Source organism: Aplysia californica, unplaced genomic scaffold, assembly GCF_000002075.1.
Source record: "Aplysia californica isolate F4 #8 unplaced genomic scaffold, AplCal3.0 scaffold00327, whole genome shotgun sequence".
NCBI classification, from domain to species: Eukaryota; Metazoa; Mollusca; class Gastropoda; order Aplysiida; family Aplysiidae; genus Aplysia; species Aplysia californica.
The window spans coordinates 381,806-399,305 of record NW_004797597.1 but is presented as its reverse complement, the minus strand read 5'-3'; the positions used below and the strand labels follow the sequence as shown (position 1 = coordinate 399,305).

The 17,500-nt window shown below is 39.9% G+C and overlaps 1 protein-coding gene across 10 annotated transcripts in view; it reads left to right on the top strand.

The window, feature by feature from the left end:
* The window catches only part of LOC118477173 (myb-like protein X), a 73,916-nt gene that overhangs the window by 14,112 nt on the left and 42,304 nt on the right, over window positions 1–17,500 (top strand). Inside the window, exons 2-3 of one of the 10 annotated variants that reach the window (XM_035970836.1) lie at window positions 16,156–16,294; window positions 16,503–16,550. The exons of 7 other annotated variants lie outside the window; for them this stretch is intronic. In XM_035970836.1, the coding sequence (XP_035826729.1) occupies window positions 16,530–16,550 (21 nt within the window). In that variant the 5' untranslated portion in view covers window positions 16,156–16,294; window positions 16,503–16,529. Of the gene's footprint in view, window positions 1–16,155; window positions 16,295–16,422; window positions 16,551–17,500 lie in introns of those variants that run through there. 2 more of the 10 variants (XM_035970846.1, XM_035970837.1) reach the window with 2 other exon arrangements.

Genomic DNA, 17,500 nt, shown 5'->3' with positions numbered 1-17,500 from the left:
AGGCCTAAAACTAATGATATGCCCCGAAAACATGTAATGAAAAAGGATACAACGCAATATATCCTCTTATAATGTTTAACCTTGAGCAAGATTTTCTCTGAATTACTTTCCTGCTCCATTGTTCAATTAAATTTGAGCAGTGCCCACAGACATTGTGCTGTGGTATGTATAAGTAAACAAACACATTATGCTTCCTACCCACTTTATGTGTCTCATCTTGACTTTCAACAACTTGATATATTGCTCAGCATCTCTTTATGTTTATCTGTCCACGGTTCTTCGCTTAGAGACATCATAATGTGGGACCTCAGGCCCAAACAGCTGGCAGGCTGGTTGGTGGATGTTTTAGTGTGTTTTGCTCATTCTTCCCTATCACACATACTGTTATACCTTCCTTATTTCCCTTACTTTTTTCTTTGTTTGTTACTCTCAAGTAACACCTCTAATCTTTGGCACAGATGATATGACCTATTTGTTTTGCGGGTGCGATAAAACTCTTATGAAGACTAAAACTAAAATATAGCCGAACAGTTTATAGTATGATCTCACTGACACGGGAAGGGGTAGCGAGTAGACATCATTTCGTCCCTCAGTTCATTATCGCTTTCTGTTAACAGACAACGGGACCGAAAGGGCGGGCTGTTATCAGCTTAGTCGGTCAAAGCTTTCGAGAGAATTGAATTCTCCCCCCCCCCCCTCCCCCCCCCCCCCAGTCCCGCTCAGATAGCTTGATCGGAATAAACTGATTTTTGCTCCAGCACTGGGCCAGAACCCTTCCTGAAAGAAACGTGCAACTCACATACTGTGCTTGCTTCCTATCTCTCCGCCCATTGTCTCCTTTCCCGCATTATTATTCTCTTCAGTCGATCTTTACATTATTTCTACCCCTCTACCACGCTCATGCAGAGAAGAAAAGGATATTAAGGGAGCAAGATTCACGCATTATGTAAATGAAGGGGTTACAGCATAGAGCTGCTTTATACCAGGTACCACTGAAACCTCTCAAAAGTCTGATGAATCCAAAAGAGCACGTATACTTGGATGTACAAGAGTGATGTTTATTTTGCTATATTGACAGTTTTCCTGTGTCTTTAGTTTCTTTATTCTTTTCATAGCCTCACTGCTTTGATTTACACACTGTGTCTAGCGGGATGATAGACTCATTTAAAAGCTGATAAGAGATACTTTCTTCTTTGACAGTTGAACTTAATGCACAATTCCCCCACCCCCTTAATTGAAAGCTTCTTCTATATTAAAGTATATCCCTCCATTTTGGCATAATTTTCGGAAATTTGTGGGGAAGGCTGTATGACCATGACTCTCATTCATGACCCTCCTGGGAAAAATGGAATACAGAATAATCTCCCATGTGTTTCAAAACTGCCGTATTAAGTTCGACGTAAGAGGACATGTACTAATTTCTGCAAATTTATTTTTATTTCATTGGAGCAGAAATGTGCAAAAACTCCCTACCTACTCTGAGTATTGTTCTTCTGTTTCATCCATTCATTCATTCATTCATTCATTCATTCATTCATTCATTCATTCATTCATTCATTCATTCATTCATTCATTTTTCTTCTTCTTCTTCTTCTTTTTCTTCTTCTTCTTCTTTTTCTCCTTCTCCTTCTCCTTCTCCTTCTCCTTCTCCTTCTCCTTCTCCTTCTTTTTCTTCTTCTTCTTCTTCTTCTTCTTCTTCTTCTTCTTCTTCTTCTTCTTCTTCTTCTTCTTCTTCTTCTTCTTCTTCTTCTTCTTCTTCTTCTTCTTCTTCTTCTTATTCTTCTTATTCTTCTTCTTCTTCTTCTTCTTCTTCTTCTTCTTCTTCTTCTTCCTCTTCTTCTTCTTCTTCTTCTTCTTCTTCTTCTTCTTCTTCTTCTTCTTCTTCTTCTTCTTCTTCTTCTTCTTCTCCTTCTCCTTCTCCTTCTCCTTCTTCTTCTTCTTCTTCTTCTTCTTCTTCTTCTTCTTCTTCTTCTTCTTCTTCTTCTTCTTCTTCTTCTTCTTCTTCTTCTTCTTCTTCTTCTTCTTCTTCTTCTTCTTCTTCTTCTTCTTCTTCTTGAATCATTATTTTGATTTTTGTGATGTCTGATATTTGTTTGTGTTTCCGCCAGGCTCAAAATATTGAACTCACCAATTAAAGATGCTTATACCCTCCTCGTGGCTAGTTAACCTAGTCTTATGTCAATCTTTACCTGCTGTTAACTGATTTTACAAATATAACCTTATGTAACACATATCACGTCTGTTAAATCGTTCTTTGACGTTTCAGAGCTAGATTTATTACTGCATTCTAACTGTATGCCATTACTGTCCAGAATTTATATTTAGACTCCCTTCTGCCTGCTTAAATATCTTCTATGGATGTTCTCTGTCACATTAGGTCGAATTACCCCCTTTAAAATGATTCTGCCTTCTTCGCCAACGTGTTAAAATAGGCTAAATGAGAGTTAATTGTTTAATGTGCCTGTTCAACCTCATAATTGATTCATTTAGGGTGATAATATTGAGGTGATGATGATGCTTTTGAATCAATGAACAGAAAATGACAGCAATATTATGAAAAAGGAATACTTCCATACCCTCCCCCTGAAAAAACAACAACAAACTAACTGTCCCCAAAAAAGGCCCACCGATTTTTAGAAGAATTTGGGAGGGGGGGGGGAGGGTGTACGTAGTTTTCTTGGACTTAAAGTCTCAGTTAGGATACATTTTTTGCTTTCAACTTTCCTCTGCAACGTATTGTGCCAGGCACTTTGACATAAAACGCGTCCTTCGCTGTGCTACCAGTCCGTTCTCAATTTTAAAACGTCATAACTGGAGATACAACATTTTATTCTAAATGCTTGCTTCGCTTCTTGAGAATATTGGATAAGTGAATATTGAGTCCTCCGTGAGACGTACGTGAAATCAATGTCCAGTTAATGACTTTAAGTCTTCTTTTTCTCAACAATTTCAGTCTTGCACTTTCCTGAATTTATTGTTTAAATCTGAGAGCATTCCACCAAAACAACATTCTTCAGAATGATTCACATTATTCAAAGATATCGTATTGCTTCTAGGGCTCACTGGTATAAAGAAACATTGATGTGATTTTAGTATTTTAATTTGTGTTTGTTTTTTAAACTTTATCAATGCACTATTTTTGTTTAGTTTTGTTTACCCTTTAACAGGACGTGAGTGTCGTATGCTTCTCTGCTGCGTTGCTAACATGGTCAGCATGTTCGATTTTTTTAACGTTTTTCTATTTGCAACTCTTTTTTTCCTGTTGAATGAAACTTAACAAGCAGACTGTGAGACAAAGAGAGCTGCCCATGAACCATCACGTCCTGGGGTCAACAGCATAGAACCCGAGGTTAAAGAATCAATACGGACGTTATTTGACGCAGGCGTTGTTTCTTGCTATTTTAGGTACATGGCGCATCAGAAAAGATGAGCTGTGGTAGGGGATAACGAGTGGTAGAGTCGGTATACCTGGGCTGTTTTCACCCAGTTGGTACCAGACAGTCCACTTATAGAAGAACAAAATCGTTTTTCAGAAGTAATAGATTGTAGTAAAGCAGTTATTTTTCGTGCCCTACATTTGTATAATATAAAGACATCAGATATCTTACTAGGGAAAAAACCCAACAAATCAAAAACAAAAAAAAAGCAAATAAAAACACATACACAAGAAAACGAAAAAGCTTAAGAGCACAATATCATTAACGGGGGAACTTTAGAATATTATTCGGCATGTACATTTCGGAGGCTCCATCGAGTCCATTTCCATATCATCAATGCCGTCTCCCACGTCAGCATCACAGCGTCCCATCCCGTCACAACACCTTGACACTCTAGCCCCACACTACTTTATCCTCCAAGGATTAATCAGAGTCATACTGTTACTCTTCCGGGCTTCAAGCTACGATCTTCTTCGTCTTGATTAGAGGCAGCTGCATGGCTCCGCCATCTTCCCTTTTTCCTTTTTTCCTTGTTTTCCCTTTTACATAGCGTCATCTTTGTCAAGTATTCTTCCATATACCATTTCACGTCTTCCTTGTTCGTATATGTCCGTCCATAACCCAGACGAGATCACGCAGGTTTTCGGTGTGGTTGAACATACTTTAAATCGACAGCGGACTCTTCTTAAACATTGGTTGTTTAGGGAATGCTCTAGATCCCCCCCCCCCCACTAATCTCGTTAAAAAAAACCACCTGGATATGGAAATTGAATTGAGAGATTACTAGACTTTAATGATCTTACAGTGCTAATCGTAAGTGCCTACAATTAGACATTTTTTAGAGAAATATATTTATACTCTACTTATTATAACCTCCAAGACATTTGATTGAAACCTATAAGCTTAATTTATCTATCTATCTAGTAATATTTTGAGCTCCACCCCACCCCCTTCACCCACCATTCTGCCCCGCCCCGAAATAAACCCAGGCCAAAATACTCCCCTCCCCAAAAAGTATAAAATACAAATCAGCAATAAAAATCAAAAGACTCTAAATGTTGGTACAAATCCAAGTCTACAGACATAAACACTCATGGGCACAGTATCTCAATTACAAAGATGCACACAAAAGACGTTGGCCTCTTCCACAGTAACTGTTGTAGTCAAAGCAGAAATGGACCCCGTGCCAGTGCTTGAAGAGCTCTACTGTTCTTCGATTAATCAAACTGTCTCTTTTAATTTCTTTTAATTAATATCACCTCATGTCCGTTCTCTGTTATAGTAATGTCATTTCTGGAGGACCCTCTTATCGTTTCGCTTCAGTACATACACAACAATTATAACATGCGGGGCATTCTATTCTCGGCATTGTCTGGTGTTCCCGCAGCACAGACGACAAATCAAACCCTGTTTAGCGCTCTATTGATTGAATGCGGGCCATCATTTCCCCGCTATTCGCTTGGTCAACACTGTCCTTTATTGTTATCTAGACTACTGGTCAACCTGGGCCTTCGTGGGATTAATAAACGGGGATCCATCAACACCTCAGAACTAGCTGGACGCCGTGGGAGCCAGGCACAAGGCCAGAGAGGCGAGTCGAGGGGAAGCCATGACAGTAGACGTCACGAGAACGTGTGCACACGTCATCAGTCTTGGTTGTGACCGGATATGAGTGATTGCCCTTATCGCTGGAGACTGACGGCGCGTCGACGGAAAGCTTCCGGTGACTCCAATAGGGCTAGGATGTAATTTTTCACATAGCCGCCTAGCTAAGGTTCAGAGAAGCCTTGTGGGTTTTTTATGTTGGTGTGTTCTTCTTTCTTGATTTTTTATCCTTCTATCAGCTAGAAGTGAGTACTTATGTACACCAAGTTGAGTGCGTTCATGAGGATGCGCGCACACACGTTGCAGATACAAAAAAGGGAAAAGACAAATGAAGAGAAAGAGAGAGAGAGAGAGAGAGAGAGAGAGAGAGAGAGAGAGAGAGAGAGAGAGATAGATAGAGAGAGAGAAATAGAGAGTGGCAGACGGAAACATAGGCATACATACATACACACGCACACACACACACACACACACACACACACACACACACACACACACACACACATACACACGACGCACACACATACACATACACAGAGAGAGAAACAGACAGACAGATAGACAGACAAACAGACAGACAGAGAGAAGGAAGGTGGAAGAACGAGAGCGAGTGAAAGAGTGGGACAGTGGTTAAGACATACATATGCAAAGAGAAAGAGGGGGAGAGAGAGAGAGAGAGAGAGAGAGAGAGAGAGAGAGAGAGAGAGAGAGAGAGAGAGAGAGAGAGAGAGAGAGAGAGAGAGAGTCAGAGATAGAAAGCGGAGGTGGGGAGGATGACAAAAAAAGCATTTGCACACGTTGTGTCGACCAATCAAGAAGGCTTCCTGCGACAAACTACGACTGATAAAATTAAAAGCACCTATAACTATGAGCATAACCCTTGCACAGTTGGAAAACAGTTGGTTTTTTTTTACGGACGGAACATTTGACTAAAGATTGAACAAATTACCGGTTCATGAAATGACAATACCAAGGAAACTTGGCGATCTAATGCAAATTTTCCCCTATCCTCACCCATTTATTTGAAATGAATGCAACGAAGTTCAATTTCCCCTTTTTGATCATAAAAGCGCTTTCGGAGGCAGTTTGGGTTATAAAACAAGCTAAACGAAAGTGTTTATTTAAAAAATCTGATAAATACTGTTCAAACTAACTCGGGATTGTGTCAGGATAGTGCTGCAGTCTACACCTGTCCTTTTCTTTGTTACAAGCATCTATTTGTCTTCTCTTGACAGTAGAAAACAATTTCCACCAATCACTCACCTTAAAGCGTTGATGACGCGAAGGTTACAGAAACCATTAGGTTAATAGCATGTGTTTGTGTAAGCGTACGTAGTCTGTCAGCTCTGTACGCTACTACATCTGATTGCTATTAAGCTCATTAATTGTGGTTGCTATTGTAAGTAGAATACTTTGTAGGGATGGAAGTCTGTTTATCAAGATTTGTTCGAAAAACAATTTTAGAGTGTATATTGTTATGTGGACCCCATGGAACATGATAATCCTTGTAGAAGACTGCTGTTGTATCCAGCGTCTCTGACCGTAATGAAAAATCGCTGCCCTATCTGACATTTTTCACAGTTTTGAGTTACTAAGATTATGAGGTCAGAAACAAAAATGTTCTATGTGTTATACCAAAATTATATGACTATTCGGAGTCGTTATCAAGTTATTAAAAGAATTGCAGTTGAAAAGAATTAACATGCTGAGAAAATCGAAATTTTCTACGTCAAATGTACCAGAACCATGTACTGAGCTGATAGAACTTTGTAAATCTAAGATAGCGAAATGTCAACAGTTCTGACCTGTCGGCGTTGACTATAGCTGATTAACGAAACTTTAAAATATATACCATTATTCTGCCTCACATCTGCAAAAAAGGCAAGCGCTTGATGTAAAGCAAATAATTTCAGTATGGATTAACTTACTATTTTTGATATCTCGATTTAGTTTCCCAGTTAGTTGGAGCTCAGTTTTTTCTCTGCTGATGGCAGTAAGTGTTTGCAAAAAAAAAACCCCACAGAAAAAAGCAACAACATTAGTTGAACTGCCATAACAAAAGCCGGAGTGTGGGTTATAAAGAAACTATTTTATATTGTGTGTTTGAAAGAGGTTGTGATAGATTCAAGATAAATGCTCAGTGATACACATTCACGACTTGCGTAGAGAAGTCTTTGTACTAATCAATGATTGTACTTGCAACCTGGATAGAGAATAAAACTTCAAAATTGCCCCCACCCCCCATCCGTTGTTCTCTGCCTCCACGAGGATGCATTTTCCGGAGTTTCTACCCCTCCCCCCCCCCGACCCCCAAAACCACCTCTTCAATTTGCACGCTTTTGTACTAGTTTAAAAAAGAAGATGTAAAAATGACCGGAAGAAACGTAAAACAAACAAACAAAATAAATGAAAACAAAACCACCAGACGAAGTCCATCTTTATTGCGGTCAAAGTTAAGGAAAATTAATACACCGGCGTGATTCTCTTTACTCAAACGAACCGACCGCCCCATAAAGTATATTTCTGAAAAAGTGACTGAATATAGATAGTTCAGCAAGGAAGACTGTCACTCTCTGCAAAGGTCAAAGGTGAATGTTAAAGGTTAATCCAATCACCTGAAGGTATTACGCCTAGAGAAGTTTTAACTCCAATCGCTTGTCAACATTTTTGTGGCATATATCTTTGTCAAACTAATGTCTACCTATGCGTCATAGCCAGAAAGATACAAGCAAAAATCCCCAAACAAAACAACCATAGTCTTGTTCAGAAAGAGCTTTTCTGGGGATAATGTGGCCCACTGGGAGTGAAACAGTTTCTAATTAGACGATCAAGATTGTTAACCACGTTCGTTTTATTTGAAGTAACGATAATCGTTCCGCGAAAATAAATCATGTTGGACTTTATATAAACAAATTAATTCTACACAAGAAACCTGTTACGATTCGTTGCTTCAAGCATAAAGTATGTAACATTGCATGTGTTGATATGTATGCACACAATATGGTGAGCGCTTGAGATGATGTAAGTTTGTCGGTTTGTGCAGAGTAGGCGGAAGGGTAGAACTCAGGTGGTCACTGGATTGGAAAAGTAAAGTAAAGTAAAGTAAAGTAAAGGTCTGATAACAATACGAGATGTAGTGATCATAATCTGTACTTAAAGTTCTTCTTGAAGAATGCTACACACTCAAAAATTGATGATCATAACATGTATTATATTCATCCAAATGTATGTGTGTGTGTGTGTGTGTGTGTGTGTGTATGTGTGTGTGTGTGTGTATGTATGTGTGTGTGTGTGTGTGTGTGTGTGTGTGTGTGTGTGTTACTTATTAAAAAACGACGGTTATTTGTGGAAACTGACATGGGGGAGGAGAATGGGAGAGAACAGGAGAGAGACATAGTGAGACAGAGAGAGGAAGAGAAAGAGAGAGAGAGAGAGAGAGAGAGAGAGAGAGAGACAGAGACAGAGACAGAGACAGAGAGAGAGAGAGAGAGAGAGGAATGGGTTTGAGGGAGGGCCGAGGGGGAGAGGATTATTTTTCACAATAGAAAGTGCAACATGAAAGGTGTAATGTTCTAGAAAGCATCTGCGAAACTGAAGACATGCATTCAGAATCAATAATGAACAGATGTAATCGCGAGGATGCCGAAAAACAAAACAGAAGAAACTATATAAAAGAAACAGATAATAATCTTCTTTTCTAGAACTAACTTAGCTAATCTATTTTAGCAGCATTTTAAGGAGGAAAAGGGTTAATCATAACATGTTTCTGAAAAAAAAAACCAGAACTCTGAATTAGAATAAAACAACTCATTAAAAAAACTAATAGTACGTGTTCGTCTTGATCTAAAAAAAAGTGAGTCGATATATTTTCATGATTTCGCAGTAACTTCCTTTACTTGCACAAAGGCGGTGGTCTGGTTATCATAACAATTTTTTTTTCTGGCTATTAGAATAGAAAAAAAAATATTTCAAAAACAAAAACAAAACATAAAGGAACCACACAAAAACAAAACACAACAAAATAACAAAACAACAACAACAACAACATAAAAACCAAAATCCAAAGCATAACGATCCAACAACGGATGGAAATCGAGCACTGTCAAAGGGCAGAAAACCGTCCATTTAGTTTTACTTGCAGTTCGTTCCACCCCAGCTGCCCCCAATATCACTTTAGGAATGCGAGCCGTACAAATTGCTGGGGACGCGTCGTGTTTTATTTTGGGATGTGATTTAACAAGGTGTGAGTGATTATCCTTCAGCTGCCCATTAACTGTCCGATTCGTTGATGATTTTAATCATGAGCTGCTTGATAGAGTGTGGGTCTGGAGAGCGTGTTGGAGACAAAACAACACTCTGAGTTGGAGCAAATTACTACCAAAGAAATTAGTTCTATTGCTGGTGTTTTGCTAGGTTAGTTTTGTTGTTTTTCTTTGTCTGGGTGTGGGTTTTGTTAGGGTATGGGTTTCTTTTAAAAAAACTTTAACTTGTTGACGAAGACCAAACTGTTTATTTGTTATTTATTATTTATCTTTTTTTAAAGATTTTATTTTCCCTTTTTATATCCTGAATCCGCTTTTTCCGCCCTCGTTCCTTGATTTCTATAAGACGTCTTAAATGTCACACATTTTTTATAATAAAAAAAGAAGAATGAAAAATGGAATCTTGAATTAAACATAAAAGTGGTCTATTACGTTATCTTTCTGCTGTTGTTGAATCGATACAGGATTCTGATATTTCTAAAAACCTAGCCATATGAAGTATAGCTATTTTTTCTTTTTTTTTTCTGAGGCAAGTAAACTGATTGGATTAATTCTTTTTTTTTTTAAAATGCGTTTCTTGCGGTAAGTTTTCAATATCCTCCTCTCCATCTTTATTTTTAGCTTAGTCATGAGTCCCACATTACTGGATGTGTAGAGATAAACCCAGTTCTTAGTGAAAATCGCTTGATACTTGGCGTACCAGGACAGACATTAATTATGCATGCCCTGGGAAATCTGCGCCGGCGACCAAATGAAATTATCCCCTGAAACAGCCTCGTTTGCCCAGTGGCTCGTGGAGTGACGTGGACAACAATATCCGGGCTTACTCCTCATCTGTTTTGTTTCAGAGTCCCAAGTTACTCACGTCACAAATACACGGACGCGCTATAAACACAAGTTTCCAGCTGGCTGTGGTAGCAAGAGTGATTTGCGGTTTGGTGTCTGTGTTTGAGTCTCAATTTGCGCGTAGGCTTCGCCACTCGATTTGTCTGGGCTTTCTTTTTGTCTCAGCTTTCTGTTTGTCTCAAGCATTCTATTTGTATCCGGTACCTGTTTGTATTCGGCACCTATTTGTCTCAAATGTCTATTTGTTTCGTGCGTTTTTATCGTATCCAAGACATTTTTGTATTCGGTACCTGTTTATCGCAATTGTCTGTTTGCCTCTCCATGTGGTTCACTGTCGTTGCCCTATAAGTCTGTCAGTCTGTGATAATGTTTGTCTTTCCCTTGGTCTTACAGCATGTACTTCTGTGTGAATGTCTGTATCTTGTATCGCATTCTGTCTGTATCTGCCGTCTTTCTTCTGGAGTTATTCTTAGAATTCCTTTTCTCTGTCACATTAGCTCTTTTCGTCCTCACCCACCTCTCCCTGTCCCTCTATCTATCCATCTCCGCCTCTCTCTCTCTCTCTCTCTCTCTCTCTCTTTCTCTCTCTCTCTCTCTCTCTCTCTCTCTCTCTCTTTGTCTGTCTCTCTCTCATCCTCTCTGTCTGTCTGTCTCTCTCTCTCATCCTCTCTGTCTGTCTGTCTGCCTCTTTCTTTCTCTCTCTCTCTCTCTCTCTCTCTCTCTCTCTCTCTCTCTCTCTCTCTCTCACACACACACACACACACACACACACACACACACACACACTCTCATCTTAAGTTTATACACATTTAATGGAAACTATTGTTTAAATATGGGATTTAACCAGAGTTAAAAAGAGGAAAAGTAATCTTGAATAATATGGACATTGCTACGTAATATTTGTATGTATGTTTGTATACATATGTGTATACGTATGTGTGTATAATATGTGTGTGCATGTATTTATTCGTACGTTTCGGTTTGGAGCTGAGAGTATCTTTCACGATATTTATGACGTCATGGCAATCTGATATTTCCCGAACATATATTTCTTCTGTCTGCCTCTCTCCTGCTAAATGATAATAGTTCTGGTGATATAGAGCTCACGAAAGCAAGATTTATGTATGCCAGATCAAATATCCCCGCTGAACCAAAAACTAAAACTTACAACAAAAAACCACAACTGACAGACAGAAAAATGAAGATGTATGACTATGAGCAGCTGTTGTTCAGGGAGTCCTGCTTGCTTTTCATAGAAAACTGTCGAATAAAATAGTCTGGCCATCTGCTACGAACTCCAGTTTGATCTATTATATACAGTCAGCCAGCCTCAAAAACATAATATAACACCATGTTTTCAGCCTACGAAAAAGGTAGACCACACAAACTATGATTTGACGGCGTCAAGAAAATCCCGACAATTAATAACATCTAAAAGGTGACGATCTTTCAGTTTATTCTCTGAACAAAACTAACAATAACTACCACTTTAGTATTTTTACTCACAGCTTACGAATATTCTGCACCACATCAGAGCATTGGACACAAATTTAACAACAAAAAATAAACAAACAAACAAACAAACAAACAAACTAACTAACAAGCAAACAAACAAACAAGCAAACAAACAAACTAAAAACGAACCAAAAGTATCTCAATCAGAAGACCTAAAGAGTTGACTTGGTGCAGAGAAATGCATTTCGTGTCGACGCTCAATTACAAAAAAAGATTTTTAAAAAAAAGGAAAATATAGTGCGTCGCGTGATCTGAACGTGCTCAGCATTCGTACAGTTCCCCTGGTACAGTTGTCCAAGCTCTCCACAGGCTTCCCGGGGCCTAAGGGACGTTGTAGTATTGATAGAATAATAAAACTGACGTAAAATCTCCCAATAGTGTCCTTATTCCTCGGCCTGCCTCAATGTACCCCAAAGTTGGTCTCTGTGGGGCCATGATTACCTCAATGACTTGTTCCAATGTGCGTCAACACCTTGCTCAGTGTCACTGGAATCCGTGGTTATGACCTATTTATTGCTGACGTCACTTCCTATATTCTTCTTTTACAGTTGCTTTTATTTTTGCTTGTACATAGGATTTCTTTTTGTCTCTTTTTTTGTCCTGCCCGTTTCTTGTCTTTTCCTCGCCCTCATAGACACTCTTTCTCTGTCTCTGTCTTTGTCTCTCTTTCTTTCTCTCTCTTTCTCTCTCTCTCTCTCTCTCTCTTTCTCTGTCGCTGTCGCTCACTCTCTCTCAAGTACAATAACAGTATCAAGTACACACACTGACACAAACACACATAAACACACACACGCATACACACTCACACATACACACACACACACATGCACACACATCATCTCCTTCCCTCTCTGTCTCTAACCACCTTCTCTATTGTCTTTTTGTTTATACTACAAGTAAGGAAAAGCCATGTAAAGGAATAACAAAAGACATAATATATATATAGAGAGAGAGCTTAACGTTTTTTAAATTTTTTTCCCGATAACATTTATTTATTTGCCTTGGTCGTATACAATGGCAATGGTGTTATAAAGGTCATATCATGCACTCACCCATGCTCACAACAACTATAACAAAATAACTATAATTTCATTATTATTGCATGTTTAAACTGCTCTACGCCATAAACGCCCCCCCCTCTCTCTCTCTCTCTCTGTCTTTCTTTTTCTCTCTCTCCCTCCCCCCCTCTCTCTCTCTCTCTCTCTCTCTCTTTCTCTCTCTTTCGCTCTCTCTTTCTTTCTCACTCTCTCTCTCCCCTCTCTCTCTTTCTCCACCCCCCCTCTCTCTCTCTCACTCTCTCTCTATTTCTCTCTCTCTCTCTCTCTCTCTCTCTCTCTCTCTCTCACTCTCTCTCTCTCTCAGCCTAACGTTATACACGTGTCTACCAAATATAAAATCTGTGTTCATACAGCCTCGTGAAATAAAACAATAAAACGAATTGCCTTTTGAGTCCTGTTTAGTTTCCAGAACGCCAGATAAGAAGTACGTTGCGTTACTTTTGTATTCCTGTGCACTTTGTCATATTTACCGCACCGCTTGTTTTCAGTACAATTACCAGTCTGCTCCATAGCGATATTTTATAACGACAGGAAAGTGATATGAAAAACCGAAGCTTGAATTTTTTTTCTTGCAATCTTTTCTGTTCACAGTATCTTTCCCAATCCCGTTTGTCTAATTTGACTGTAAAATAACTGTACGCTTAAAGGGTCGTGCACATATATATCCATTAGTCGAGTCTGCATAATTGGATCGAACTACAACACGTAGGGCATATGATATAAATCATAGTATTTTTGTTACTTCGACCTCCAATAAAGCTACAAAAACACCAGAAAGAAACAGAAGAAACATAAAATGCTTTCTATTCCCTTAACTGTGTTATCTTGAGAGTAGAATTCTCAGAACCGACGCACGCCGCACAAAAGAGTCGAGACCAACACTTTTCAATCCAATCAAAAGTAAGACAAAATCGTCTCACACTTTCGCACTTTCAACAGACCGGCTTCTGGGATCTAAAGCTTTTCGTTGTAGCGCGCTCGAGGCCTGACTTCTCTTTCCAAGCAGGAATGTTTGGGTTGTTGTTGTTTTTTTAATCGGGTATCTCGTTTTTCAGCTGGGATTTTTTACCCTCTCCAACCCGGGTCGACGCTGACAGGCAGGGTCGAAAGCTCACCTCTTAAACGATCTAAATTGTGTTGATTATGGCGTAAAAACATCTACATTAAAAAGAAAAGACAAAATTTCAAAAGTTCAGATAGGAAGAAGAAAGTTGGTCATGAATCAGTCAAGACAAAAATCGGGTCAGAATGACACTCCTTTTCGCCGTCTGTCCACCCCCCCCCCCTTTCAACATACACACACTCACTCTCCCTCACACACAGATACACACACACCTACACACACACACACACACACACAAACACACAAACGCACGCACACACACACACACACACACACACACACACACACACACACACACACACTTCGCTTCGATCTCTGCCCCCCCCCTCAAACACACACAAACACACACACTCACACATGTGCGTGCACACACACACGAACACACCCCCCCTACACACACACACACACACACACACACACACACACACACACACACACACACACACACACACACACTCATAGATCAACTCTGAACAAGTTGATTGCTCAGCCTCCTCCTGATTGGGACAATTTGTCCTTATTCATCCCCACCTCTCAGTATATTCTACGAAAGCACTCCTCCACCGCCCTCCCCCGCGTCGGACTTCTCGAGGATAGTTTGGCGTGCAGTGAGACATTTCCCCGCACCAGTGGTCCAGATCTGAGGGCGGCAATCATGCAATCCGTGCATCAATCACCAAGGCCCGGGTGGGTTCCGCGGCGGTTTTCTGCCACTCGTTGTTCCCGGTGTCGTTTGGTTGTGTCGTGGAATGTAGGTGGCAGTGGGTGAGGCTACAGAAGGTGGTGATGATGGGGGAGTATGATAATGATAAAGATGATGATGACGATAATGATGATTTATTTTTGTTTGTTTTTTTAATGGGCCTGGCGGACTCCACAAAGAAGTTTTCGAGCGAGAGCGAGGCACTTTTTTGTCTCCATTGTCAATATGCTTAGCTGCACCCCCACTCATCCAAATAACTCCATTCGAATTGCCATTGTTCCTGGACATTCAAACATGTGATTGACATCCTCCTTTTCAGGGCCGCATCTTCGGCAACATGGGCTCAGCTCTTCATTTACAAAGTTCTTATACCATCTTAAGCTCCAATGATGGTCCGACCGCAGTCTCGCTAGCTCAACCTGGTCCCAGCGACATGTGATAGATTTTTGGTGATGGTGATGATGATGATGGTGATAATAGGTTACGTATTGGTGCGATTTGGACAATATCCGAAAGAGCCTCAGCTCGGAAAAAGAAAATATAACTGGCTGAGCATATAGATACGTTAAAATTGATCACACATAGTGTTGAGAGCTCACGCAGAACTGGAACAAACTAAACTTGGAAGAGGGGGGTTGGGGGGAGATCATGGTGATGATGATGATTATAATCATTTAAAAATAAATCACGTCCCCGGTAGCATTCTTTATGACAATGTGCACTAACAGATGCCATTATTTGGTAGAGTTCTAATACTAATAGGTTAATAATTATTCGTGGTTGACAAATGAAACGGAATCCGGGGCAAATCGAAAGCTTTCCATAACTGTACAGGCATTTTTCTATAAAAGATTTCTAAGTTAATCTTCCTCTCTCTCTCTCTCTCTCTCTCTCTCTCTCTCTCTCTCTCTCTCTCTCTCTCTCTCTCTCTCACACACACTCTCTCTTTTATGTCTATCTCTCATTTTCTCTTCGCCTCTCTCTCTCTCTCTCTCTGATCATGTTCTCTTTGACCTAATATCCAACATTGCCCCTAGCCTCTCTTCATTTTCTCTTCTCGATAACATTCCCGAGCTAATCCTCGCTAAGTGATAATTATAAGCATTTCTTTTCTATTCTTTTCCATTTATCCTGTCATCGTTCCTTTAAAAAAATAACGTCGCTTCTTTTTACCCTCAACTTTCCATTTCCCTCTTCCCCTTTCCCTCTTCCCCTTTCTCTCTCTCTCTCACTTCCTCTCAGTCTGTCTCTCTCTGTCTCTCTCTCTCTCTCTCTCTCTCTCTCTCTTTCACTCATTCTCTCTCTCTCTCTCTCTCTCTCTCTCTCTCTCTCTCTCTCTCTGTCTCTCTTTCCCGGTGCGTGTGTATCTCTTCTTTGTACTTGTTATCTCTGCCCCAGTCTGTCTTGCTCATCCTTTCTCCTTGTCTGTGTCTATCAGTCTGTCTCTCCCTTTCTTCTTTTACTTTTTTTTTGCTCACCGTCTCATGCACTTTTGCTTCATATCGCACTCACCGAAGACACCCCAGTCCAAACCATCCCTCTCTCTCTCACCACCACGGGGAAAAGTTTCACGTAGATAATCGACTCTTTTGGCCAATCTTCACAGGTTGTTCCGGAGATAGGCCAAAAAGTCATCGATCGTAGGCGGAAAATAATGGCGGAGTATGGCATTCTAGAGGTCTTCGACATCTAGTGTTTATCTCGGGCCTCACACATTGAGAGAGGAGCAGAGATACGATGTAGTGGTGGGATACCTGACAGGGAGCAAATTAGCAGAGAAAGCGAGAGAGAGAGAGAGAGAGAGAGCGAGAGAGAGAGAGAGAGAGAGAGAGAAAGAGAGAGAGAGAGAGAAAGACAGACAGACAGACAGACAGACAGACAGACAGACAGACAGACAGACAGACAGACGAACAAACAGACATACGAGCAGATCAGAATCAGATAAATTTGCAGAGAGACAGGTAGTGTGTTGGGAGAGAAATGCTGGAGACAGGTGACAAGGTAAGTGTTTGGATGTTAAGGGAAGTCAAGTCAAAATTATTCAATGGCTTCTCTCAGATAGCCGTAGCTGCAAGGAATCTTTATAAGTACTGATTTCTAAGAGTATTTCTATCAATAGAGTTTGTAATTGCTGAAACTCCCTGTTACACGCTACTGTCGTCGTATTTCATTATAAACTTTACGTTTTACGTTTTACTTTCAATATTATACCCCCTCCCCCTCCTCTAAGAAAAAAAAGCGACTCACAAAACAATAAAAAAAATAATTAAAAAGCACCCACTGCTTTTATAATATTAACGCACCAACATAATATTTCAGTGGTTACCCTTCTTGGATACTGCAATGGTTGTGAGACTGTGCTTATAACGCGTCATCTCCAGGCTATATTTTAGTGTTCTCCAAGTGAAAGTGTAACAACAGAGGAAATACAAAATGTTTAATTACACGTAACCAAACAGATACGTTACTCTAAAAGAGTTCACATGACAAAGTGCATAAGCGTTGATGTCTTTAGAAATGAGCGTGCATTGAATTCGGTATGATTTGTGAGTCAGTTCAGGAGCTGCGTTTGTTGTATCAAGAGTGTCATATATCTAGGTTTCAATGTTATAACACGATATATCCATCCACTACAAAACTTTAAGAATTGCAACTAAAAAACTCAACAAATATCGAAAGAAAAAAATACCAAAATGTCTCATGTAAACTGTAGTCTGAAAAAAAGAAGTTTTACCATACTAAACTAGATATCGAGGGATACAGAGCATTGTGAAAGGAAAATTTAATGTTCTCGCCACAATCCTTATCATAAGACTATAGAGTGGAAAGGGTTTTCTAGAAACACCCGTGCTTTGTGCATAAAGCGTTCTGTAATGGAACCTTCCGTTTTGTGAGTGTCAAGTATCGTAAACACGTTTGACGTGTAATAGAGAGAGAGAGAGAGAGAGAGA